The sequence below is a fragment of the Achroia grisella genome, unplaced genomic scaffold (assembly GCF_030625045.1).
Source record: "Achroia grisella isolate CSIRO2021 unplaced genomic scaffold, CSIRO_AGI_Agris_v1 utg506, whole genome shotgun sequence".
Taxonomy (NCBI): Eukaryota; Metazoa; Arthropoda; class Insecta; order Lepidoptera; family Pyralidae; genus Achroia; species Achroia grisella.
This window is the reverse complement of record NW_026712900.1, coordinates 127,921-155,645: the sequence shown is the minus strand read 5'-3', so window position 1 is coordinate 155,645 and position 27,725 is coordinate 127,921. Positions and strand designations below refer to the sequence as shown.

The 27,725-nt window shown below is 34.6% G+C and overlaps 1 protein-coding gene across 1 annotated transcript; it reads left to right on the top strand.

Moving 5' to 3' along the window:
- The first annotated feature begins 6,517 nt into the window (after window positions 1–6,517).
- LOC131846221 (uncharacterized) lies at window positions 6,518–27,671 on the top strand. Its single transcript, XM_059195473.1, has 18 exons — window positions 6,518–6,565; window positions 8,646–8,883; window positions 8,975–9,183; window positions 10,514–10,686; window positions 12,780–12,880; window positions 14,257–14,331; window positions 14,980–15,142; window positions 19,131–19,225; window positions 19,728–19,906; window positions 20,730–20,787; window positions 21,041–21,196; window positions 22,164–22,270; window positions 22,768–22,923; window positions 23,359–23,524; window positions 25,056–25,222; window positions 25,689–25,855; window positions 26,669–26,750; window positions 27,098–27,671. Exons 1-18 carry the CDS (start codon window positions 6,518–6,520, stop codon window positions 27,098–27,100), a joined length of 2,343 nt encoding a protein of 780 aa, XP_059051456.1. The 3' UTR covers window positions 27,101–27,671.
- The last annotated feature ends 54 nt before the right edge of the window (window positions 27,672–27,725 follow it).

Sequence of the window (27,725 nt, the reverse complement as noted above, 5' to 3'; positions counted from 1 at the left end):
ATTTAGGGGGATACTGCCATAATAGCCACGCTTGGCATGCGGGTTGGCGATCGCAGTATGACTCAGTAGGACGCTGCTGCCCGTCCACTGGTCGATGAATCCCTTAGTCGCCTTTTACGACACCCACGGGAAGAGAGGGGGTGGTGCTATTCTTACAGCGACACCACACGCTTTGTACTAAATTAATTATTGTAAACTATCTGTGCCCACGGTTTGACCGACATGATATTTAGCCTATATATTATCCTAATTTATAAGCTATATTACTGTAAAGTTTCATCAAAATCCGTTCAGTAGTATTTCCGGAAAGAGTAACAAACATACATATATCCAAATTCACAAACTTTCGCGTATACAATATTAATAAGATTAATACACAGGGTTGTTGATTGATAAGATATTCCTGAAATAAAACTATATAGTTGACATTATTACAAAAATAAGTTATAGAAGAATATTTTTCTACCTCCAACTACCGTTAAATAAACGGTGCGCATATTAATTTAGGCAAAGAATCTCAGCGCATTTGCAAGTGCATACCAGGATTTTCCTCAATGTCGTTCAATAACAATGAAATATAACATCGGAGAATCGAAATGTCTGAAGTAAACATCGCCATTTCGCATGTTCGCCACGCCAGACCATTACTCCCACTCGCGGGCGATGAGTAAACAACGCGAATTTGTATTTTTGAAATGTATACGACTGGCTTGGTTGTGAATGCGGAACGCATTTGCATGCCCCAATACTGAGCATTGCAGCATCAATATGTATGGTAACCTTTTAATCTTTTGATGTCTTCTATGGTTTAGCGGTTTAGTACCTCGCCTTCTTACGATGGTCGCGCGTTCTATTACGTTTGTATTTATGAGTTGTTAGTATTGGTCTGGGTGTGCGTAGCCATTCTGGAGAACTAAGGCGTCATGCCTTACCATAGCATCCTTATTCAGTAATTTCACTGCCTATATGCACGCAACTGAAACATAGCGTACAAAGCAAGCTGCTTGACGGCTGTAATAGGTGGGGCAGATGACTTTATATGAAGTTTACTCCTTAATTTTCTCTTAAATTAGAAAATACATACATAATATATATAGAAAACATCCAGACCAATAAAAACAATCATACTTATTAATATAAAATGATTGAACCGTGCGAGAATTCGAACTCGCGACCGTCGGAAGTAAAGCGTGCTAAACCGCTAGACCACCAAAGCCGTCATAGACACATTTTCCAATTTATAATATTGATGTCAAATGAAAATCAGGTTTATCCCTTCGAATATAGAGTTTACATTATAAATCAGAACACAAGGAAGTTTCACGATTGACATTAATTTACATCCTGTTTTGATCCCAAATGTTAAGAAAAATTCACAGAATTTGAGCTATAGGGTGTTAACAAAATTTACGATATTTCATACGAAGCATTATATTGCTTTATCCTATTATAAAGTGTTACAGTGTAGGTAGAAAACATACATATAGATATAATATGTATCGAAAAGTTGAGCTATCGAGCGGGAGTAACACCATTTTTTGATGGAAAATAGAAGTAATGTGGACTAATAATTCCATTTATAGCAGTGCACCATGATAGGCTGACCTCCACGCGGTTCCTCTGGAAACCATCGTAATCAATTCCTGGTGAATGTGTCACGATGGGCACTTACCTGACTTCATGCTCATATTCATATTGTTGTCCACCGGTGCCCCGCCAGCGTAAATCATTAGCGCAAGCGGGGCTTAGGAGGGCCCGTCTCATCGTTTAAGAAAATATTCACCGTTTCTTAAAAAAAAAAATAGAAATCGAAGTAACTATCATCAGCTATATATTGATGGCCTTTGGTCAATCGGTTTAGCACATCGCCTTACTTTCGATGGTCGCACGTTCAATTCCGGTTCGGTTCACATAGTGCAAACATTTGTATACATGAGTAAGGTTGTTTGTTTCAGTCTGGGTTTTTCTATGTATATTATGTATATATTTACAAAAAAAATTGTATTTATATTTTGTTTTTATTTTATTTATTTAGGTAATAATTGGTTGTATAAATATGGGTAATAAAGTACTATATTATGAATGTATTAGGTATATAAATATATTTATTATATAGTATTTTATTAGCCTAGTCATTCAAAGGGGGGGCGCTGCCAGTATCTTCGGAACCTAAAGATATTTTAGTTACTATATTATATTTTATTTTAATTTATATTTTTTAAGGTTTTTGATATAGTATATTATATTATGATATTATATATCAGTAATCTTATTATTATAAAAAAAAAATTATTTACTAAAACTTCAATGCACAAATACACAAATACGTTATTTAATATAATGAATTTTGAACAAAATTGTCTATCATATTTTATTTCAACGAACACTTTAAGAGACATCTTAGTATTAATGAAAGAAGATCCTTACTGATCGACCGACGTGCGGAGCCAGGATGGGTTGCTAATGTTAAATAATTACACTCATACACAATATTTACATGTATATACATTACATTAGATTACGTTGAAAAAGTGTGGATGGACGTAAACAGCGCAGATTTAGTGTTCGAAGATTGCTATCAATAAATAGCATCAATAACATCAGTGCAAGTGTTTAATGACCGTATAACTATACTCTCCATACAAATTAAGGTGCTTGCGTCATACATATCCCTGAGTTACTTTGTATGCACAATCTATCATCCTTTTTGGGATAAAAATAACCTATGTATGTCATCGTGGTACAATTTATATCTTATCGTGTATATAAAAATTTCATTAAAATTTGGTCAGCCGTTTAGCCGTGAAAAAGTATAAGACATTTCTCAATATTTATTTTTATAATTATAATATAGTACTTAACTTTTATATTTTTATCTCAGGTCTAATATAACATGCATATTCTCATATTTACTGATGAATCACTGTTTCAAAGAAAAGGTTCATAACTTTATAGATTACCTCATTCTTCTTCATAAAGACAACAAAGAATACAACAGTAAATGTCCAATTAAACATAACACGCAACACTCGACATTATAACCTCAAGAACAAAGCCGCTTTTACATCAGCAAGGGATAATAATTTTTGTTCAAAAAACCATAAAAGTTATGAAAGAGATAATTCAGTGGTTTAAATTACCTGACTTCTCGGGAGAAGGATAGCAAACATAGCAACACAGATCACGAACTTTTGGACTTCTAAATATAGCACGCCCTAATTAAGCAATGTTGCACGTAACATGACACTTATTTTTCTTTCATTAAACAGTTCAGAAGGAAATAAAACGTATAGCGGATAATTTACTGTGTTATTTTTAACAGATTTTAAATATAGAGGTCGTGGAAAATAATAATAATAACCCTGGACAATTCACACGCGCCGTGTAGTCCCAAGCTTAGTAGAGCTTGTGTTATGGGTACTAGACAACGGTTACAATTACATAGATTTTTTATAAATACATACATAATTTACGTACAAAACACCTAGACCTGTACAAACAATCATACTCATGAATACAAAAATTTGTACCGTGCGAGGAATCAAACCCGCGATCATCGGAAGTAAAGCGGTGTACTAAATTACGTCATCGAGACGTAAATAATTTAGCACTGAGGTGGAATTTATACAAAGTCGTCTGCTTAGGTAACTCTATCTAACATATTAGTCAGCCGCTAAGCAGCTTCGGTGAGATATGGCAGTAAAATTACACTGTAATCCAGTCTTAAATTAGTTTGGCAGTCCGAATGACAAAGCAGGAGTGGTAGATACTACGAGTATCACCTGGTAATGTCAGGGAGCATACTATGTTTTGGCGATGATTACTTATCACCATCAGATGGGCCGATTACATAACTAAATCCTCAATCTATAGGTACATTTAATTTAGTAGACATACCGATTTATTTAGAAGTTAATAATAATATCTTTATTCACAAATATATCTGTACAATTTAATAAATTCAACCATTTAAATAATAGATAGATTTTGTTAGTAGATCGCATACAATCTCGTTACCTCGTTACCGTCTGAATACGAGTGGATGTGGACTATATTTATCTCATGATACGAGCCAAATCCAATGTGTCAGTGCGTAAAATATAACAGTTACACCCCCACATTAACTAAATCATGATGGTCATCGACTGAGGAGACATCAAGAATCCAATTAAAGTTTATTTTTTCGGTTTACTCTAATGCTGTCTGCCGCAGCTGGCCTTTACAGATTCTCCAGACGATATGCGAGTGCATATGACATTCCAAACCAAAGGAAGAACTTATGAAGGCCAACTCCTGCCGGACAGATACGACTTAAGTCTGAAGGCAGCGCTAGAAGTTCGTTTCATTCCCATTTGACGCCCATCCCCCCCAGGACGGGGGATCGATCAGAGGGGAACTGTGGTAGACTTTGTAATAAGTCGTTTAGTTACCTGTCTTATCTCATCTTTTCTTGTAGATATGTACATAATATATTGTACATTGAAAACATTCAGATCGATAGAAACAATCATAATCATGATTACAAATGTTGGTACCGTTCAAGGATTCAAACCCGCGACCGTAGACCTAGACCACCGATGCCGTAATTCAGTCAGTCAAATGCATAATGTCTACGTAAACCTCTATAATTTTCCAAAAAATCTTGACCTGTCTAGAACTGCAGTGAATTCAATACCAGAATGTATACCTAAAGCTGCACTAGCAGGCTGTTACCAGATTTGGCTGGGTAGGGAGTAACACGAACGGTGAAGATTCAGCAAGGGGGCCTTAAACCTACGCCCGGGTCAAAAGTCCCGGAAATTGCTCGAAGTTTCTCTGCTACACGATGGATCCATTACCCGTACGGTGAATCTATAGAATGCTATTGACTGTTGATGTTCACCAAGGGAACCCTTAAACCTACACCCGGGTCATAAGTCCCAGTAATTGCTCGAAGTTTGTCTGCTACACGATGGACTCATCACCCGTACGGTGAATCTATAGAATGCTAAGAAGTTCTTCACTTGTTTACATAATAGAAATATTACATACATGAAACATTACACGTAATATTTTCTTTCTTTCACGCAAGCTTCTTATATCCGCACGCAGTGTTCGAACTACTCGTTTAATTACTTAATATCAATTAATCTATAGAATGGCTACATTGCATTCTTTATTTGAATTTACATGCATATGAGATAATATTACATACTGAATTGTCCACACGGAATGATTTTGTTTCTTGGTCACGCGGAATTGAATTGGATATCCGCACGTTCCCGTCTCTGGATGTTAATGTTTTAATTTATGAACTGATGAATATCAATAATGACTTTTTTTTTTCTTTAACGCATACACAATGGTATATAGCATATGTTTGTTTATTTGAATTATTATCTTGCATATTATATATTATCAACGATGCATAGATGAATACATATTTAGTCTGCAATTGTTTTCAACGTGAACGGATTTGATGTATTCTAGCTTTATTTGAATGGTATGCGGAATTGAATTGGATGCATGGCGCCTCGTTCTCGTCTCTGGATGTTAATGTTGATTAATTTATGAACCGGAGTGATGAATTTATAAATAATGACTTTTTTTTTCTTGTAAATACATACACAATATGTATATAGAATATGTTTGTTTATTGAATTATTATCCAGTTCCAATATTAGTTTATATATTATCAACGAACTTCCAAATAATTATGGTATTGTGAATTCGACTGTATATTTATGTGTTACTTCAGGACTGTTTTCAACGTGAACTGATTTTTATGATTCTCTTTTTATTTGAATACACGTGCTTCTCGTTTAAAGATCTAAATAGGGACAGACAGACAGCGACGCTTACAAAAAAAATGCTGACTGAACTTGGCAACATGGCTGGCTAAAATGTACCATGTCATGTTGGGAATTACAGGGACACACCATCTCGACAGACTTTCCACACCACCAGCGATTGCATCTTTGATAATATTTGTTTGAAAACAAAATTTTCGTTCTTTAAAAAATATAGTCTTACATTTGACGACCTCGGTGGTTAGCGGTTAAGCACACCGCTTTACGACCGATGGTCGCGGGTTCGATTCCTCGCACGGCACAAACATTTGTATTCATGAGTATGATTGTTTGTATCGGTCTGGGTGTTTTATATGTATTTATAAAAAAAAATATCTATGTATATGTATCAGTTATCTAGTACCCATAACACAAGCTCTAGCTAGCTTAACTTGGGTCTAGATGGCTCTGTGTGTATTGTCCTGAGATTATTATTATTATTACATTGGTATTCATATGAAATTAATGGTATTCATATAACAAATTTTATTTTTTATTTATATTTATTAATTTCTGCAATCAAATTTTCTTATGGGCATGTTATGAACAAGAGTGAGAACCAGAAAGTGTTTAATATGAACGTGAATGGAAGGAAAGGGAGAGGACGTCCATAAAAAAGATTGTGTGAAAGATATAGGAGCGAGGATCATGGTGTAAGATATGTTTAATATGAGCGTTGAATACATAAGATGGATGGATTGTGTGAAAGATATGTAGAAGAGGTGAGTAAGCGAGAGGTGAGTGAGGAAGAAGAGGACAGACTTCACCGACCACAAATAATAGAATAAAAGCAAGGCGATAATGATAATATTATAATTCCTGCGTTTTATTTGGTCGAACACAAGTATAAGTCATTATCCCACGCCTGTACATGCCGTTATAATTATTTATAAACTATTCCTTTGTCTTCTAAATGTTTTTTTTCATGAGAATCTCCAGACGGCTGGTCTATGCCACTGATCTCCACGTGGTCGCCCAAGGGCAAGTACTACATCATAATCACCTCTACTCCGTTCCAAATAAATATACACTTACGTCACAATATGTCAGTGGACGCCTACCTTTATTTCGTCATATGTATTTGTGAAAATGATAAATCTTAAATATCAGTCATTATCCCAAAATTGCAGACTTGCGAGTAAGATCTTTAGTGATTCAATATTGTCTAGATTGCCCTATAAAACATTGAACGCGATGTTTATAAAATCATTCTGTAAAAGAAATTGGAGAGATATACATCTTAGTAATTTTGAAAAATATATTGTAATAAATTTGAAAATGCTTGCAACACTGCCTTTTCTACATGGTAACTATACGTACTTTGTTATACATATTCCTATAGGCCGGTAGTGCGATTTTTTTTATATCAACGGGTCTTTGTAAAAACATAGTGATAACTTACTTACAGAGTCTACTTTGGACTATCTGGTAACCTAAATTGGTTACCAGATTTTATGAATATTTATTTGAAAATGATGAAGAATGAATTGACACGATTGATATGTTCTTGTTTTTTTTTTTTAATTTTAATATACAACATCAAAGTCTGCTCGTAACTCACAATATATCACTAGAGATTTCTTCGAACTTCATGAAGCAAAATGTAAAAATTTAGTCTATGTTTTATTGTCACCATCGACAAATTTTACCGCGCAAAATTTGTAATTCAAATTGGAATTTTAATTTTTCCTGCCAACTTGTCTATGAACACGTATAAATTATGTTTTTTCCCCGCAGTTCGTAATGCGCTACAAGTTTTATTAGTTGTTGTAAAAATTACATGACTATCTTTCATAGGAAAATAGTTGTATTCAAAAATAATCAGTCAAAATAATTGTATTTTGACTTTGATTCTTAAAGTTGTCTACGTTCACATAATAATATCGTTAGATTTAAGCTTGTTTTGTTCTGTCTAGCCATTCTCCGCCATAATTCAATTTTCCAATTCTTTACCGACCCGTAAAGAATTCGAAAATTGACTTTTTGAAATGGACATTAAAAAAGATCGGTAATTAATTCGAAATTTAAATTATGGCGGAAAATCGCTTTTTATAAAATTTGTCCTTGATTCGATTTATTTTATTTCACCATGAACCTCAGTAATATTTTACATTTTATATTTAATGTATGATAATGGAATGTTGTGTCCGCCTGCGCTAACGTTATACGATTGCGGGGCACCAGTAAAGGATGATAGGATGAGCATGAGGTAGGGTCAGTTGACCATTGTGACAAATTCACCAGGAATTTATTGCGATGGTTTGCAGGGAGAACCGCGTGGGTGGAGCCAACTGACGTGGAACAATTGTTCTTCATTTGTCCATATTACTAACAATCCTTCCTCCCACTGAAGTCTGGTTTAACAGCGAACTATGGCAAGCGCTTACTGTTGACGCTAAAATATGCCAGGACTTTTTCCAAGGGGAAACCGCGTGGAAATCAACCTGACATAGTGTATTGCTGGCAACGGGGTCATCAGTCCAGATTACAACAATCCCCTGCCCCCCCTACTATTCTATATTACTACCATTCTATATTTAAACTTGTATGTTTACGAACTACATATATTTTACTTTCCTACAGTGTGGCATAATTTCACACGCAATGTTACACGGTTGGCAAAACAAAATAGATTTTGCTGAATGCTTTCTACGTTTTTACGGGCAGCCATTATTCATGTTATTGTTTATCTATTTAATTGTATAATTAGCCTGGCAAAGAAATAAAGTGGACACTTTTTCCTAAATATATACTTACGTCTATTCGTTTTTAGTTGTATGTACCCCAATTGTAGGGTTTTTTCATGGGTGGTTTTAGGTATTAGAAGGGTTCTTCTTTATGTGCCGTCTCCTACCGGTTGGCGTCTTAACTTTGTCCACCGCTGTACGGAACAAGGATCTGATGCTAATCCCAAACGCCATCTTAAGTTCTTTAGCCATGACGTGCGTCTGCCGGGTCTTCGTCAAACCTGGATTTTACCTTGCATTATTAATTGCAATATATATGCAATACAGCCGCTTGTCTATTTCTGACTCCACCTACCATCAGTTGAGCAGTCAGATTGGTGGTCCTTCCTGTTTCATAAAAAATACAAACCTGAATACCAAAAAAACTGTCCACTTTAAAAAGAATAAATTTTATTTCAGAACACAAGGCAATGGCGTTGGCTACTGCTTCTGCCACGATGGAGTCGTCACAGACCCTCATCCAGTCGGAGTCCAGGGTACAGAGAAGTTACCAGGAGGTGCAGGTCACAGAGCAGAGGCAGGTTACCGAGCAGAGGCAGGTAACGGAGCGGTCCATAAAGAAGAAGAGCAAGAGCAGGAGGCATAAAGATGAAGGAACCATATCTGTGGTCAGTACCGATATAAATGTAACCTGAGTAACTAACTAGCTGTACTTCGCGGTACTCTTCACGTAGAATGCTAGTCTATGATCTGTAGATGAAAGATTTTCAATAGACTTCAAAATGGAGGAGGTTCTAAATTAGAATATTTTTGTGTTTTGTGTTTGAAATCTAAATGAACTTTAGAACTTCTGAGGTTACACAAAAAATATACATATGGAATTAAAAAAAATCTATTTTCTAAATATGTCTACGTTCTACATGGACGTATATATTATTTTTTATTGGAGATTAATTAAATTAATTTTTTCAAAATTTAACCCATATTATAAATATTTTATAGACTAACATGTATAAATTTTTATTTCATTATTTATTAGACAAAACCAAATGTTTTCCTCTTTAAAATAATACTAGCTGTGCCCGAGGTTTCACCTGCGCGAAATGTATAGCCTATGTGTTATTGTGATGTATTAGTTACTGCAAAGTTTGATCAGAATACGCACAGTAGTTTTTGCGTGAAAGAGTAACAAACATCCATCCACCTATCCATACATGCTCACAAACTTTTGCTTTTAGAATGTTAGTAAGATTACTAGACCCACTCCGGTATTATACGGGCAATTTTTTTTTTTGATTGAATTGAATGATTAAATGAATTGAATTGATAATGATACATGCTGGAATAACTCGTTCAGTTAGGTCTCCTTTCTCAAATCCGTCTATTTCTCAGATATTCGCTCTATATCTAATCAGAGATTTTTCTCATCACACTCGATCGCTGTATTTTTTGCCTTAAATATTTACGATCCGCTCTACTTGGCTTCTTCTATTATTGCAGTGAATATAATAGTTTTTTACTTTATTCTAAAAATTCATTATAATTCCACGATTTCCCACTTTTTATATTGTCTTGGTTTCTTCATACGATTAAGCTAAAGATATGCTCTCTTTTGGTGAATATCGAATTTCTCAGTTTCGAGTATTTAAAAAACAAACTTGTTTAAGAAAATCTGTGCAATGTGAAACGTTGATACCTGTTGCCTTATCCTATATACAATTTTTTTAAGTTTAATTAGTTATTGTATATTTTTCGGACTACTTTAATGCTGTTGGTCGCAGCTGGCCTTTACTAGCTTCACCGCACAATAGGGATGAGTGCAGATGGCATTCCGCCTGATAGTTACAACTTTAGTCTAAGGGCACCGCTAGGGATTCAAACCTCGGCTCCGGCCGTAATTTCGATCCCCGCTTGATTTGGACGGGGAATCGAACGGATTTTTTTTATAGATAAGGGTAGAAGACATGCAGTTTAACTAATATCTATTAAATTTTACAGTCAAAAAGCTCCGAGAAGATATACAAGAAGATGAAGGCAGCGGCGGACGGGGAGTCGAACCCGCAATGCGAGAAGTGTGCACGTCCCGTGTATGCCATGGAACGGATTAAGGCGGAGCGGCGTGTGTGGCATAAGGAATGCTTTAGATGCGTACAATGCAATAAACAACTCACGTAAGTATCCATTTTTCTTTCTTTATTATCTTATTGCATTAGGACAGATTTTGTACAAAATTGTCTATGTGGCGTCACACGTCTCTATCTATACATATAAATAAAATTGGAGTGTTTGTTTGTAATATTGAAATAACCGTTTTTTATTACATGCATATGAATATAAATACCGTACATACACCAAAATATCATTTTTTACAAATTTTGTCTGTCTGTCTGTCTGTTTGTTCCGGCTAATCTCTGAAAGGCTGGACCGATTTTGACGGGACTTTTTTTGGCAGATAGCTGATATAATAAGGAGTAACTTATAGCCCAAGAGCCCACGACTGCCAGACATACGTCATTTTAGTAAACGTGAAAGTTCTTCTATGTGTGTCCCCAACACAGGTAAGAACGATCCCCAAACATGAAACCTGGATCGTGGTTCCTTTGGCAGGTACCAGGTAACAAAGGTGTAAAAAAAATCATATCAAATTCGTTATTTTAAGAAACTCCATATTTTCATATATTGTTCGTAGCATTATTATAACTTGCGCTGCTCATTGCCAGACACTTAGTGTGGTTCCAACCCCCCGCCGGACCCCTCTAAACTATACTATTTTAGAAATAGACTTACGTCATTTTAATAAAGCTGAACTTTATATATATTTTTGAGAGTTCTCTCAAACTGAGTTTCCTATATTGCCAGACAGTTTTCTTGGTTCCTTATCCTACCAGACTCATTGAAACCGTATATTGGGTAACAATTTCATATCAAATTCGTTATTTTAAGATGCTCCATTTTTCACATATTGCTCGTAACAGTATTGTAACTTGCTCTGCTCGTTGCCAGACCCTTAGTAGTTCCAACCCCCCGCCGGACCCCCCTGAACTATACTATTTTATAAATAAACTTACGTCATTTTAATAAAGCTGAAATTTATATATATTATTGAGAGTTCTCTCAAACTGAGTTTCCTAAATTGCCAGACAGTTTTCTTGGTTCGACAACGAGCAGAGCAAGTTATAATACTGTTACGAGCAATGTGTGAAAAAATGGAGCATCTTAAAATAACGAATTTGATATGAAATTGTATACACCATTGTTACCCAATATACGGTTTCAATGAGTCTGGTAGGATAAGGAACCAAGAAAACTGTCTGGCAATTTAGGAAACTCAGTTTAATAGTTCTCTCAAAAATATATATAAAGTTCAGCTTTATTAAAATGACGTAAGTCTATTTCTAAAATAGTATAGTTTAGGGGGGTCCGGCGGGGGGTTGGAACCACACTAAGTGGCTGGCAATGAGCAGCGCAAGTTATAATAATGCTACGAACAATATATGAAAATATGAAGTTTCTTAAAATAACGAATTTGATATGATTTTTTTTACACCTTTGTTACCTGTTGCCTGCCAAAGGAACCACGATCCAGGTTTCATGTTTGGGGATCGTTCTTACCTGTGTTGGGGACACACATACAAGAACTTTCACGTTTACTAAAATGACGTATGTCTGGCCGTCGTGGGCTCTTGCTCTATTAGACTACTTTTATTTTAGAAAAATAAAGTTAAATTCCACGCGGACGATGTCGCGTGAACAAGCTAGTCTAATATATAAAATTATCGTGTCACAGGTTTCGTGTTTATACTCCTCCAAAACGGCTTGACCGATTTTGATGAAATTTTGTATGTATATTTAGTAGGTCTGAGAATACCTAGGTTTATAACTAATTTTTAAAACAATATGTTAAAAAAAATTCCACTTTTTCGGCATTTTATTTTAAATTTTTATTATGTGGAATTAAAAAATACATACAGCCTTAAATTTGCTTCTTCTACTACCAATCCTTATTTTTTAATAACGTTTATAATTTATATGACAAAACAATGTTTAGTCTTATATTGGCTTGGCCGATTTTTATTAAATTTTATATGCATATTCAGTAGGTCTGAGAATCGGCTACTATCTATTTTTCATAAATGATAGGGGTCGTCCACCCCTAACATTTTTTTTTATTTATTGCCAAATTTTTGTCTTTGTCATCTCTTGCACGACATCGCCTTAATAAAAAAAAATAAAAATCTTATTTATATTTGGATTTGATTTCCAGAGTGGAGACATATCAAAGTGACCACACGACGTTGTACTGCAAGCCGCACTTCAAACAACTGTTCGAGCCGAAACCCGTCGATGAAGAAGACACCACCGATGGTAAGAGTTGTTTAAGTGTTGCCATTCCTGAAATCTAAAGTGTCATGTCTCCGTACCCAGTAATTAATAATAATAATAATGTTAGGATAACTCAAACAGCGCCATCTAGTGTCAAACTAAGCAGAGCTTGTATTATGGGTACTAGACAACTGACTAGTGGTCGAAATTCGGCTATAATTAATTTAAAATCTGAGTTAGTAATTTTTAAGGCACTAGCAGTCGCACATGATGGAGATATTGTGTGGAATACATATATAGCAGTAAATATAATTTACTTTGGTTCCGATCGCAGTTGCACGTTACATACAAACTGTTACTTAGCAACAATAGTTATTTTAAATGTGATAGATTATACTTTTTCTACTTAAATCAATGTGCCTAATAGCACAGGCTATAAACAAAAGAGCACATGCGCATGTGTTTCAAACACATGTATATAATGTTTTTTAAATTATTTAATGTATTTTTTATTGCATAATTATTAAAAAATATTCGCATTCTGCACTCCTTGCGGAACGAAACTCGTGTGTTTCTTGCTCGTTCTTTTTGTGATGAGTCTTGCTCGTTCTTTTTGAATGAGTGGTAGAATAGAAATAATATGACTATAAAAAAATGGTTGTATTCAATTTATTTGAATAAAGATTATTTCTATTTCTTCTCTAAATCTTTACATAGTATAAAATGACTTTCACTGTCTGTACCCTTAGATATTTTAAACTACGCAACTGATTTTGATCCAGTTTTAGCAATAGATAGAGTGATTCAAGAGGACGGTTTATATGTATAATACATACCCGTGCGAAGCCGGAGCTTGTAGCTATTAAACTATAAGTGTGTGAAAATTCCTTCATACGCGCAATTTTCTTAAAAAAAGATAGAAAGTTTTTGTTTCAAGTATTAATATAGTGATATATAATATATAAATATTGAAATTTATATAGATATATAAATTTCAATTAGAAAGTTCCACCGTCGAAGTTAAGGATCTTGCTTGGGCAAACGCCATCTGTGCATGCTGGAAAGAACTTCTGTTATTCCATATATTTTAATAATTTTAACTTCATTTACTAGATGGCGCTATATTAGTTGTTTGACTGCCTCGGTGGTCTAGCGGTTTACTTTCGATGATCGTGGGTTCGATTCCTCGCACGATACAAACATACGACGGTATTCATAAATATGATTGTTTATATAGGTTTGGGCATTTTCTATGTATATATTTATAAAAAAAATCGAAGTATTAATATCAGTTGTCTAGCACCCATCAGATCTGCAAAGCTTTAGATTACATGGCGCTGTATGAGTTGTCCTCAGATATACATATATATTAATTAAATAAATATATTAAAATTTTTATTTCTGAACTTTACCAACAGCGACTCAGCCGAAGAAGCACCAGATGATCATTTGTGAAAGTAACCCCGTGGAACTGCCACCAGATGTCGTTAGAGGTACGTATATATAAAAAAATATAAGTACAATTAAACATTATTTATATTGTTAACCGAGTCTTAACACGAATAATTTTATGGTGAACTAGCTTTACCCGCGGTTCCATCCATGTGAAGTTTATAGCCTATGTATACTATTATATTATATATCTATAGTATGTGCTATTCTGATGTATAAGCTATATTATTGTAAAGTTTCATTAAAATCCATTCAGTAGTTTATGTGTGAAAGAGTAACAAATATCCATAGATCTAAATTCACAAACTTCCACGTGTATAATATTAGTAAGATAAGGTAGTAGCTTTGCCCGTGACTTCATCCGCGCGGAATAGTGACCTTGACCAAATAAAGAAAATATATTTAATAACAATCTAACCCAAAAGAGCCAAAAAAAGTTTCATCGTTCTAGCTTCAAAAATTACGAGATTCCTTAGAAACTTTCATCCCCTATTTTATTTACCCCCTTAAGGGTAACATTTTCACAAACTTTGAATGTCATGTTTATTTATACTTAATAAACAGCCTAAAAAATTTCTAGCTAGCAGTGTACTTAACCACTGCACCACAGGGTTCTTAACGTCCTCGAGTGATATACCGATTGAGTCTACTAAATCAAACCGTAAATTAATACTATATATTACCTACAGCATCAGACAAACCGGATCTGGGTTTAGAAGAACTGTCTCAACTGGATGTCAAGTCGCGTTTCGAAGTGTTCGAGAAGAAAAGCAAGACCAGCGAGGAACCGCTGCCAGCAGAACCTCGGGCACCAAGAGAGAAGAGCTCAGCTCTGCTCTCCAAACTTGCCAAGTTAGTAACACTTACTTCTAACGGCCTACTACTTTGACAATAACAAAAGTTTATTTCTCTTCATTTCAATTGGTTTATAATATTTATTTATACACTCCTCTCCGATCCCCCATCAAACGGGTACCGAAATTACAACGGCCTGAGCCGTGGTTCGAACCCCCTTCTGTGCCCTCAGACTAAAGTCGTATCAGGCGGGAGTTGGCCTTCAGCCGCTCCATAAGTCCTTCCTTTGGAGTGCCATCTGCACTCGCCACCTATCGTCCGATGAACCTGTAAAGGCCAGCTGCAGCCAACAGCATTATAGTCCGAAAAAAAAACCTTTGGGTGGATATAAAAAAACAAAAAGAAAAGTACGTATGTAATAACCACAAATATATATACAGTGGACCCGCGGTAATCCGGCCCCTGTCTTATCCGGCCCCCCTTGTAATCCGACATGGTCTATTATTTATTACTGAGTATTTTTTTGACAATATAGTTGAGAGTGCATATACCTACATACATACACATATATATAACATAGAATCTTATCACTGGATCTGTAATTTGTCGGATTACAAGATACTCTACTAAAAAATTCCGGACTATAGGGGACCCTTAGGCAGTTAAATGTAAAACATCCTCACGTATATATATATATATATATATATATCCATAAATGTAAACCAGCCTTACATAATATAAAATGAAGTCGCTTCCGCTATCTCTTCGCTTACATCTTTTAAACTACGCAACGGATTTCAATGCATTTTTTAGCCATAGATAGATTCAAGAGGAATGTGTATATATGTACAATAATACATGTACCGGGGCTGATAGCTAGTAAATAAACCAAATTATATAGACGCACCTTGTTTACTTTGCAGTACTGACTGTTACAAATAATATTATATTTATTTATTTTCTCCACAAATATCAATAGTGTCCCATTTATAGTGTTTATATGTACCGTGCATAGCTAATTAATATGTATACATATAAATATAGTTGAGGGTCTGTTTGTAATATTGAAATAACCGTTTTTTACTACATGCATATGAATATACGCATGTATACGGAACATACATCTAAATATTATAACATTTTGTACAATTTTTGGCGGTCTGTCTGTCTGTTTGTTCCGGCTTATCTCTGAAATGGCTGGACCGATTTTGACGAGATTTTTTTGGCAGGTAGCTGTAATAAGGATTAACTTATGCTAATTTTATTTTAGAAATATTCTTTTATTTTAGAAAAATAAATATAAATTCCATGCAGACGAAGTCGCGGGACCAGCTAGTATAATAATAAAATAACAATATACATCTTACTACCACAGTCTACTCTATATTTGCAACGAGTATCCAACACAAAAAAATATACGAATCTAAAATAAACTGTAGTCGTTACACGTAAAATATACTTTTTACTTCTCGTGTTTCGTTTTTTTTTAACTTTCATATTGATAGTGTACAGAATTCAATATGTCAGAAACGGAACTGAGAACATGTGTTGTAGTTTGATTGAATCGTCTTGATACTTTATCTATACATAGTAGTGCCGGCGACTTCGCATGTACGTTTGTAGATCGCCATCTGTTAATAACTCTATGTTCGTATAAAGGAAAGTAAAACTGTAAATGTTTACTTTCCTCTTTTATTAATTTATTGTCGAATCTAATTACAATGAATTATTTATACATATTTTTATTTGACGCCCTCGGTGGTCACTTGTTCGATTCCTCGCACGGTGCAAACATTTCTTGAGTATAATTGTTTGTATCGGTTTGGGTGTTTTCTATGTATATTATGTATGTATTTACACAAAAAAAATATCTATGTATTTGTACAGTTGTCTAGAACCCATAAGACAAGCTCTGCTTAGCGTGGGACTAGATGGCGCTGTGTTAATAGTCCACGGTTATTTATTAAAGCAAATGTTATAAAAATGTTATCCAAAGTCATTCCATGCAGACGAAGTCTTAAATATATCTGAACATAATTTCATTATTTAACCGGATCAAAGATATTACAGATTTATGATCTATAAATTGATCAATAAAATCATAAAATGAAAGTATCAAAATCTCCATTATAACATCCACCTTACTACTTGCGTCACAAGAAGCGTTGATTTCAAATATTCTATTTTTGTGACCGCTGAGAAGTATTCTACCGTGTACCAAGCTACTCATCGATTAGAGCACGCTATCGCTATTACTTCGTACATTGCTTGTGCAGACGTTTATAATAATAATCTTAGCACAATTCATACAGCGCGATCTAGACCCAAGTTTCGCCCATATCGTTCATAAACTGAAGATCCATGCCCTTTTTTGTGTTTTATTTGTTTAGTACTAGCTGTGCCCGCGGTTTCACTCGCGTTAAATAAAAAATATAGCCTATGTGTTATTCTGATGCATATTACTGTAAAGTTTCATCCATACTTACACACTTTCGCACTTATAATATGAATAAGATTATAATATTCGTTTTTACTCGCTTTGCTTGCTCCGCGAAAAGATGTGTTGGGACCCGCAGTTTATTAATGAATTAGATAGGTTTTATAAACTTATTCTTATTCGTTCGTTACATAATTTAATTACAGTACATGTATGTTATAAAGTTACTAGTATTTCATTTATTCAAAATTTAAGAGCTGTGCTCTTGTCGGTGGAACTTCCGCCACCTTCCTTCTATCAATCTTTTTAGCTGTTGATACGACATAACTACAACTTTTGCCTTAACCTGCTTGATATAGCTGTGTCTTGGTCTTCCACCTCCTCTCTTTCCATCTATTTTTCCTTCGACAATATTATTAATAAGTTCGCTGTGTCGTATCAAGTGCCCCAACATTTTTCCCCGCCTATTCTCAATAATATATATGATCTGTCTCTTTTCTTTAACCCTTTGAACCACTTCCATCTTCCTTATTTTATCTTTCCAGCTAATTCTTTCCACCTTTCTCCAACACCACATTTTAAAGACTTCCAGTTTGTCACTTGTTTTTGTGTCAAAGTGTCCACGTCTCACGAGCATACAAGGCTATACTCGGGAAGAAGGTCATGATTAGTCGTTTCTGAAAAGACTTTGACTCTAGTATTTGACATTATAAATTCACTATGCTGCTAGTTAACACTTCCATGCATACCTTAATCACTATTTTATTGGCTGTATTTGACTTCGACAAGTAATGTACTACATTTAAACAAAATTCTCGCTCTATAGAAAAACATTGTAAGCACCAGACTTCTATAAAATACCAACTTCTTTTCTCCATCAAACCTAACAATCATTGGAAAATATTCCTTAACATAATAGAGTTAGGATAGTAATTTAGTTTTAATAATGTATTGTTAATCTTGTTACTTTAAAGAACATGGCATTATAGTGGAGTATTTCGAGGAAGTTGAACGTGTTAGAATCTTTATTAATTATAGTTAATCTGTGGATAGATTGAATTAATCAAACGGAAGTGTTTGGATATTTTTACACTGGTAATATATATTAGTCATTTTTGTATTTCGCGATTGGATACAGATTAAAAATATGTTCGTATTTTTTTAATAAATTCTCTATTAATTTACGGGCTCGGATGTTTAGTGGTCCTCGTACGATGCACACATTTGTGTTCATAAGTATTATTATTTGAAATGGTATATGTGTTTTCTATATATATTATGTATGTATTTACAAAATAATATATCTATGTGTTTATATCTGTTGTCTAGCACCCATAACACAAGCTCTACTAAACTCGGTACTGGATGACGCTGTGTGAATTGCCTAGGATTATTATTATTATATTCAAAGACCTCTATATTTAAAATCTGTTAAGAATAATATTGTAATATATCCGCTATAAGTTTTAAATTATTTTGTTTTCTTAGTTAAGATACTGTTATAATAATATATTAGATATTATTATTATTATTGTTGTGGTACTCAGGTTGACTTTGTACAAAATCTCCCTCTAGTTATGTTGTTTCTAATCAAATTTATGGTCACAGGTTCAAAGCTAAAGGCATGGATATCGGAGTGTCTGACGAGTCTCTGAACGGTGTACCGGTGGAGCAGAGCTCCAGTGAACCCGAGGATGAAGAAGGTAGGTAAAAAGTTATTGTCTAATAGTTTGGAATCGAGCCAACACCAAAATTAACATTATTTAGTGAAAATATTAATTTATTATACACAAATATTTACAAAAAAGAAAACTAAATTACTCTGTTAAATAAATGTACAATTGCATTTTTAAAGTAAAATAATTATTTGAATATAGTTATACTATACAATTAAATATTATGAATAGAAATAATCTTTATTCAAATAAATTTAATAAACGAGTTTGAATATTCATACTTTTTTCCACCACTCATTCAGAACGCAGTCTGCGTTCTGAATGAGTGGTCACATGACATGATGGTCTCATCACATGAAGAATGAGCATGGAACTTGTGTGTTGCTCTTTTAAATTAATACACTTCTTTTTTCAAATTTTCATGGTTTAAACATTAAAATACTATACTTAATTATATTAATTTATTTGAATAGAGGTAATTTCGGTTCTGTTCTGTTCTAAAAAATTTAAGTCAGTGATTGTTTTTTAGATGATGAAGACTCAGTACTTAGAAAATCGTACAAGCACACGGCAAACAAAGAGCAACCAGTCTCGTTCTGTAACATGAGCGAGATAGTCGGCAAGTTTGAAACCGGCCAGCATTCGTCCTCTGAGAGACACCGGGAGCGTAAGCAGGAAATACAAAATATACGCAGTAGACTCTTCATGGTGAGTGCAGTATATATGTATCTTTATATATAAAAATTGTGTCGGACACACAACGCGACATCGCGGACAAACAACGTGTCACGTTGTTTGGACTCCTAAAATACTGAACCGCAAATTTGATTTGCACATTGTGTGCAATTTGATCCAACTTGAATGATAATCCTATCATTCAAGTTGATGAACTATAGAGATATAAGCTATCCAGCTTACATCTCTATAGTCGCAATATTATTTTATTCAAGAAATTTAGCCACAGTATATATATCAGTATGTATATATATCTTTTTTTTTGCAAGACATTTCACTAAGGCTACTTCTGATAAAAGAAAAGAAAGAATTACTCATAATGACTAATGGAACGGAATGGCAACTCAAGCGTGATATATCACGGGTGTAACATGATGTCTACAGTGCTGGTCATTTATTTAGACGACCGTTACCACTTATCTCGTCAAATGAGCCGTCAACTTGATTGTCACTCTAGCCGCATAAAAAAAAACAGTATTTTTATGCTAATTTTGTAATTAAAATGCGTTTCTTGTTATTATCATTATGTATTTATTATAAATTTTACATGCCCTAATGGATCTGTTACACTATAAATCGTGGAGAAAATAAATCCATTACATAATATAAAATAAAATCGCTGTCTATCTATCCCTATATATGCTTAAATCTTTAGAAGTACGCAACGCATTTTGAAGCGGTTCTTCTTAATAGATAGAGTGATTCTGGAGAAAGATTTATATGTATAATACATGTACACCCGGGCGAAGCGGGGGCGAGTAGCTAGTAAATATTATAATACGATTATTTGTTATAGGGCAAGCAAGCTAAAATTAAAGAGATGTACGAACAGTCAGTACTGCAAAGTGAACAAGGTGAGTCTTTAATCTTTGGTTTATTATTTGCTACAAAATTTGTGTTCTTTTTTTTATACATTACCAAAAACTTTATACCTACACCCGGGTCACAAGTCCCGGGAATTGCTCGGAGTTTCTCGAAAATGTCTATATTTACTAATTTTTGTATATTATTAGAACATTTATTTTTTTTCGTTGGATACAATTATATTATGTACTTACCGAGTTCAAAAAAGGTTTCTTATTTCTAAATTTTTTTTTCCATTAATAGGTGTGACGTCAGCAGATAAAATCGCTCGCGAACTCGAGTTAGACGCAGAGAAGTCGCGGGCTATCAAGCAACGCTTCGAGAACGGAGAAGTGTTCAATGATGAGAATCAACCGCCCAAGAGCAGGGAAATTGACGACCGTACACTCTTCAACGAAGGTTGGTTTTTTTGTTGAAATATTTTTTTATTAATTTAATTTTTTTTTTATTTAATTAATTATTTGTTTTAATAGATGGCAGGTAATGCGTAGGACTGAAGATAATGTTTTAAGGAAGGTGTTACATATGAATGTGGATGGTTATAAGGGCAGAGGGAGGCCGAAAAAGAGATGGATGGACTGTGTGAAAGATGATATGGTAAGATAGGGAGTAAATAACAAGATGACTGCGAATAGGGATGAATGGAAGAGAAAAACATTACGCTCACCGATTACGGTTTGTTTTAATAGAACATCACACCAGGAATATTGGTATTGTTTTTTTTATGTTTCTTTTTGTTCATTTCTCGAACATTCCGCTGTGTCATTAAATCCAGTATACCATTAATTCTATAATTCCTTACATGGTACAAATATTTGTATTTATGAGTTTTTTTATTGTATGATAATGACACGGTGCACCCCTTTGCTAGTAATAGGTTCGATTGACCTATGTACATACGTTTCCCCTGAAAACCATCGTGATAAATTCATGACGAATTTGTAACGTGGGCTAACTGACCTGGCCAGGGGGAAGGGGATTGTTAGTAATGTGGACTAATAATCCTATTTCCCCCTGGAAACTATCGGGATAAATTCTTGGTGAATTTGTAACGTGGGCTAACTGACCTGGCCAGGGGGAAGGGGATTGTTAGTAATGTGGACTAATAACCCTATTTCCCCCTGGAAACTATCGGGATAAATTCTTGGTGAATTTGTCACGATGGGCTAACTGACCTGGCCTCATGTTCATCTTATCATCCTCCACACACACAGCTGCCGCCAGCGTAGACCGTTAGCGCAGGCGGGGCACCTGTGAAGGATGATGGTTTTCAAGGGGAAACGGAGGTCAACCATGGAGGTCAACCGAACATATTACTAGAAAGAGATTGAACACAGACATGAAATTCAGTGTATTTTTTGCGCAGGTATTGGCAAGAAATCTCGCTCTATATTCTTGGAGCTGGATGCTAACGCCAAGAACATGTCACCCACTTCCCCACCACCACAAGAACCGCCCAAACGGAAGGAACTGGTGAGCTACTAACTTGTAATACTTCCCTTATCTTGCTAGCTGTGCCCGCGGTTTCACTCGCATGAAAATAGCATATGTGTTATTTTGATGTGTAAGCTATATTATTGTAAGGTATCATGAAAATCCGTTCAGTAGTTTTTGCGTGTAATAGTAACAAACATCCATCCATACTCACAAACTTTAGCGTTTATAATATTAATAAGATGTTATAAACTTGGAAGTTTCTAAGTGTGGATGGATGGATCGATGTTTGTTACACTTTCACGTAAAAACTGCTGAATGAATTTTAATGAAACTTTGCAATAATATAGCTTATACATCAGAATAATACAATAGATCTATGTAGGTCGCAGTCCTACGAGTCTAAACATTTGCCAGTAGCCTAAACCCCTCGATAAAAAAAATAACTCACGATTGAGCTGGCTTTGCCGCACTAAATCGCACGTGAACGAACGTGTCATCTATAGCTATTGTTTAATCCATCAATTTGTGTTTAGGCTTTCGTGCCTAAGGATGTGGTTCGCGCGGCAGATAAGATAGAAGAGGTGCAGATCGAAACTGCTGACATCTCTGACCGGTTCAAGTTCTTCGAGACTTACAAACCGGAGACCAAACGCAAGGAGTTCCGCATGACGCCGCCCAGGCAGACTCAGGTGAGTAACTTCTTTTGTTTTATACCAATTTTTTATTGCGCATATAATGAATATAGAGTTCATATACTTGTATGAACAGATGCAAGCATCACCAATATATATCTATACTAGCTGACTCGGCAAACATTGTTTTGCCATATAAATTACTATTAAATAATAGGGGTTGGTGATACCAGGGTAAAAATTTAAGGTTGTATGTATTGTTTAATACCACATTATAAAAGAATAAAAGTAATAACATTAGACTAAAAAATAAAAAATAAATGTTATGGGGGTGGAGAACCCTCACTTAGAGGTATGAAAAATAGATAGTAGCCTATTCTTAGACCTACTGAATATGCATATAAAATTTCATAAAAATCGGCCAAGCCGATTCAGAGGTATAATAACTAACATTGTGACACGAGAATTTTATATATAAGACTATTATTCCAGCGTCCAAAGTCACCCTCGCCTGAAGTATACCACGAGCCAAGTGTGGTCCGCAGCGATGAGCCAGCAGTCGACACTGGCCTTGCAGCCGACCGCCACACTGCTTCCAGGATGATCTCCGTCTTCCGCCAGATGGAGGAGCAGCTCCACAAACAAGAAGAAAACCAGGGTAACCTCACTGTCCATTAGTTGTTTTTTTAATAGGTAAAAGGAAGCTCGTTTGCCAACGACCTGATGGTCCACCTCTTGGTAAGTGGTAACCGTAGCGCATATTCGTGAACAGTGGGCTAATTATGTAACTTCGTTCGCAACGATTTTCGTATGTAACGTAGTGAAAATGACGTCATCTGTCAATAATGCGATCATATAGACGCCATTTGACGCTGTCAACTAGCATTGCAACGTAAACGCAACTTTACATATCGATAAAAATTATTTCTATCGAATGTCGATTTAGTAACCTCGTTGCAACGTCACGTAATCGCTATTTTGCCGAAATGACAGCGTGGAATTGAAACGGTTTTTACATTATGAGAAACAATTTAGAAGGTGTTTCTTTTGGTTACAATCTTTAAAATATCAGCATTAGCAGCATTATTTATCTTGTTTTGGTAATTTTCAGTATTACATATATTTTTATTATATTAAATATTACGTAGAAAGTCGTGAAAAGGTTTTAAATTTATTAAAATGGGAAAATTGTCACGACTCACAACACGACATCAGTGTTGCCAATTCTATTTTATTTTCGTCCCAAATCACATAGAATGTTGTATTAACTAGAGTAAATGTTTAATATAAAATTAGGGTTGATTATGATATTAATATAATTAAAAAACTATTTCAATGAATACGGTGCTCTGTGAACGGAATACAACGTTTATGATGCTCTGTGATTTGTTTAAAGTAAATAAATTTATTTGTTTAAAGTTTTTACAATTATGTACAAATTTAAAAAGATGTGCCCATATCATTTAAATTTATATGGATACCTTTACTTACCTAGGTATCTATAGCAGAAAAAAAAATTTAATTTGTAGGTTAGATTAATATTATTAATGATTATAAATAGTTTGTATAAAATATGCTTTTATATTCAAAATTATTAACCTTATTTTTTCATTAGAATAGAATAGACTTTCTTTATTTTATTTTATTAAATGTCTATTAATAAAATTAAAATAAAAACTAACAAGTGAACACTGCAGTATATTTTGTATTTATTGAACGCAATAAAAATTGTTTCAAATCAACCAACTAGTGTAACAACCCAATAAATTAAAATGTATCCCTCTAAAGGTATAACCTATCTAATGTACTGACTTTTTAAATTGGTCGGATTAACAATATTCCGCTGCAACTTCATAGTAGTGTTTTATCGATAGAAATGATTTATGTTGCGGTCATTAGACCTTACTTGATCGCATTTTTTAAATTGATGAAATGATTTCATTTTTGAAATGATTTCATATTGCATCACAACTTCAACAGAAACAATTTCATATCGTGTTACATAATTAGCCCACAGGACTACAAAAAATATTATTACTATATACCTATGCAAAATATAAAAAAGAATAATTTCGAAATAAAAATAAATTGCATAAATGTGATAAACAACCTTATTGCTTAAACTTTAGGAAAAGTTATCGTTTACACCAAACAAAACAGCCGACTTAATCTATACTTGATAATTCCAGGCCCAAAACCACTAAAGCGGTTTACTCCCCCACCACCCGGAGAAAACAACCGTCACGTAGACTCCTCAGAGGAGGAATATAGCTCCGAGGAGTACGAGGAAGACAGCGAGGACGAGCGGAGGAGACTCTACCTCGAGGCGAGGCAGCGCGACGAGGCGCTCAAACAGGTCAGAACAGAAACTTCTTTATTCAAATATACTTAACTTGAAGCACTTTGAATAGTTATACTTATTTTTTTTAATCTAGCAATAAATAGTCTTATTGTTTTTTTAATCTGGTATTAATAGTCATATTTATTTTTTTAATCTGGCAATAAATAGTCATACTTATTCTTTTAATAGGGCAATAATAGTCTTTTTTTTAATGTAGTAATAATAGTAATATTTTTTTTTATCTGGCATATTTTTTTTTTAAATATACATACTGTATTTTTAATGTACCAATAAAGGTATTACCTATTTTTACTTTAGCAATAAACATTTGTGCACTAGTATGACGAACGAGCCAGCCATCAATGTACTAAAGTACTAGACTAGACCATACGCTCGGACATCAGTATGACGGATAAGCCTAATTATTGTACTTGATTGTAGGGAACATAATGAATGAATTTGATTGGAATGTTCCCCACAGGCTCAGCAATTGGCACGCACGACAAGTTTCCGCGACCGATTCGAGAACTGGCCTGATGCGGAGCAGCGAACACCACCCGCCGCCCGCCTGCAGCCAGACCTCAGAGAACGGATGGAGGCCCGGGATGACGACGAGGATGGTGAATCCCAGTTGGAGACCGCCAAGAGGTCTGTTATTATAACCTTACATAACTGATATAAAAAAAAATATATTTTTTTTGTAAATAAATAAATAAATAAGCCTGGACAATTAACACAGCGTCATCTAGTCCCACGGTAAGCAGAGCTTGTGTTATGGGTACTAGATAACTGATATAAATACTTAGATATTTTTTTTGTAAATTCATACATAATATACATAATAACAACTAAAATAATACAAAATTTATGAATACAAATGTTTGCACCGTAAAAGGACGCTTCCGATCTATCGCCTGTCCAATTCAAACGGTAATCGCTAATTACGACAGCCAGAGCCGAGGATTGAACCTCCAGCGATGCCCTCAGACTAAAGTCATATCCGTCAGGAGAGAGTTGGCCTTCAGCCGCTCCATAAGTTCTTTCTTATATTTGGATCCATCCATCCATCCATCCATCTTATATTTTGGTGCCATCTGCACTCGCCCCCTATTGTCTAGTGAAGTTGTAAAGGCCAGCTGTGGCCAACAGCATTAGAATAGTTCGAAAAAACCGTGCGGGGTATCAAACCAACGACCATCGGTAATAAGGCGGTATGCTAAACCACTTGATCGCCGAGGCTGTGAAATATCTTATTAATAAATAATATAAATATAAACGCGAAAGTTTGTGAGTATAGATGGACGTTTGTTACTCTTTCACACATAAACTACTGAACAGATTTTGATGAAACTTTACAGTATAGCTTATACATTAGAATAACATATAGGCTATAAGTTTCACGCGGGTGGTAAGTTTCACATCTAGTAAATTGTAATAATACAATGATTATCACTATTTCAGTCTACGCGAGAAATTTGAAAACATGAAAGTGCAGCAGACTACCGTGACGAAAGCCTTTGTGCCAAAAGTTAATAGATTTGTGGTGAGTACACAATTATTATTAACGATAATAATAATCTCAGGACAATTCACACAGCGCCATCTACACCCAAGTTAACCTAGCTAAGGCTTGTGTTATGGGTACTAGACAACTGGTTTTTTTCGCAAATACATACATATTATACATAGAAAACACTCAGACCGATACAAAGAATCAAACTCATGAATACAAAATGTTTGTGACATGCGAGGAATCAAACCCGCGACCATCGGAAGTAAAGCAGTGCGTTAAACCGCTAGACCATCGAGGTCGTCAAAATTATTAGTCATTAAAGAGTTAGTGGCGTGACCATTTTGTGTAAGTTTTTAATTTTGTTCGTTTGTTTGCAGTGACCGCGCCGCCGCGCCGACTTCCCACAAACCATCAATTACCAAAGCGTTTTAACCCTTCAAGTTGTAAAATTAACATGACTTGCCTTTATATAATCTTAAATAATAATTAAGAAATGGTTGTAATCCCCGAATTTTGACGAATATTATTTAGATATATTAATATTTATTTGTATAGGACTGATAGTTGTTGCATTTTATGGAACAAGTGCCTTACGCGTGCAATTGTATTGAAATTATAGAATTTGTTGTTCGACAACTTTATATTCTTACATTATATTTATATCATGTTTTAACTTGAACATAAAACTGCGAATTTGACATGAATTAAGGATTATTTACACTGTTATATATATAAGAAATATTTTATATTAGCTTAAGGATGATCTTTTTATACTTATACAACTTAGGACTCCAAAATTTACAATCGAAATTAACGAATTTAGAATTCTATATATAATCAGATGTATCGAAATATGGTCATATATATATATGGCTATTTTTGTGTGTACATCAATTTAATTAAATAATCTTGTTATTATATGATGTTCACACCTAATTGAAATTATTAATATTATAATAAGAACAAACTGTCCCGAACATTTTTCAATGCAGCATCGCTACTATT

Bases quoted from the DNA above. Each gene is read 5' to 3' on its own strand.
- LOC131846221 (XM_059195473.1), top strand. From the start codon at position 6,518: ATGGATGGATTGTGTGAAAGATATGTAGAAGAGGTGAGTAAGCGAGAG. The intron at 19,226-19,727 runs GTAGGTAAAAAG...ATTGTTTTTTAG, and splicing joins TGAACCCGAGGATGAAGAAG to ATGATGAAGACTCAGTACTT. The intron at 23,525-25,055 runs GTAACCTCACTG...TGATAATTCCAG, and splicing joins CAAACAAGAAGAAAACCAGG to GCCCAAAACCACTAAAGCGG.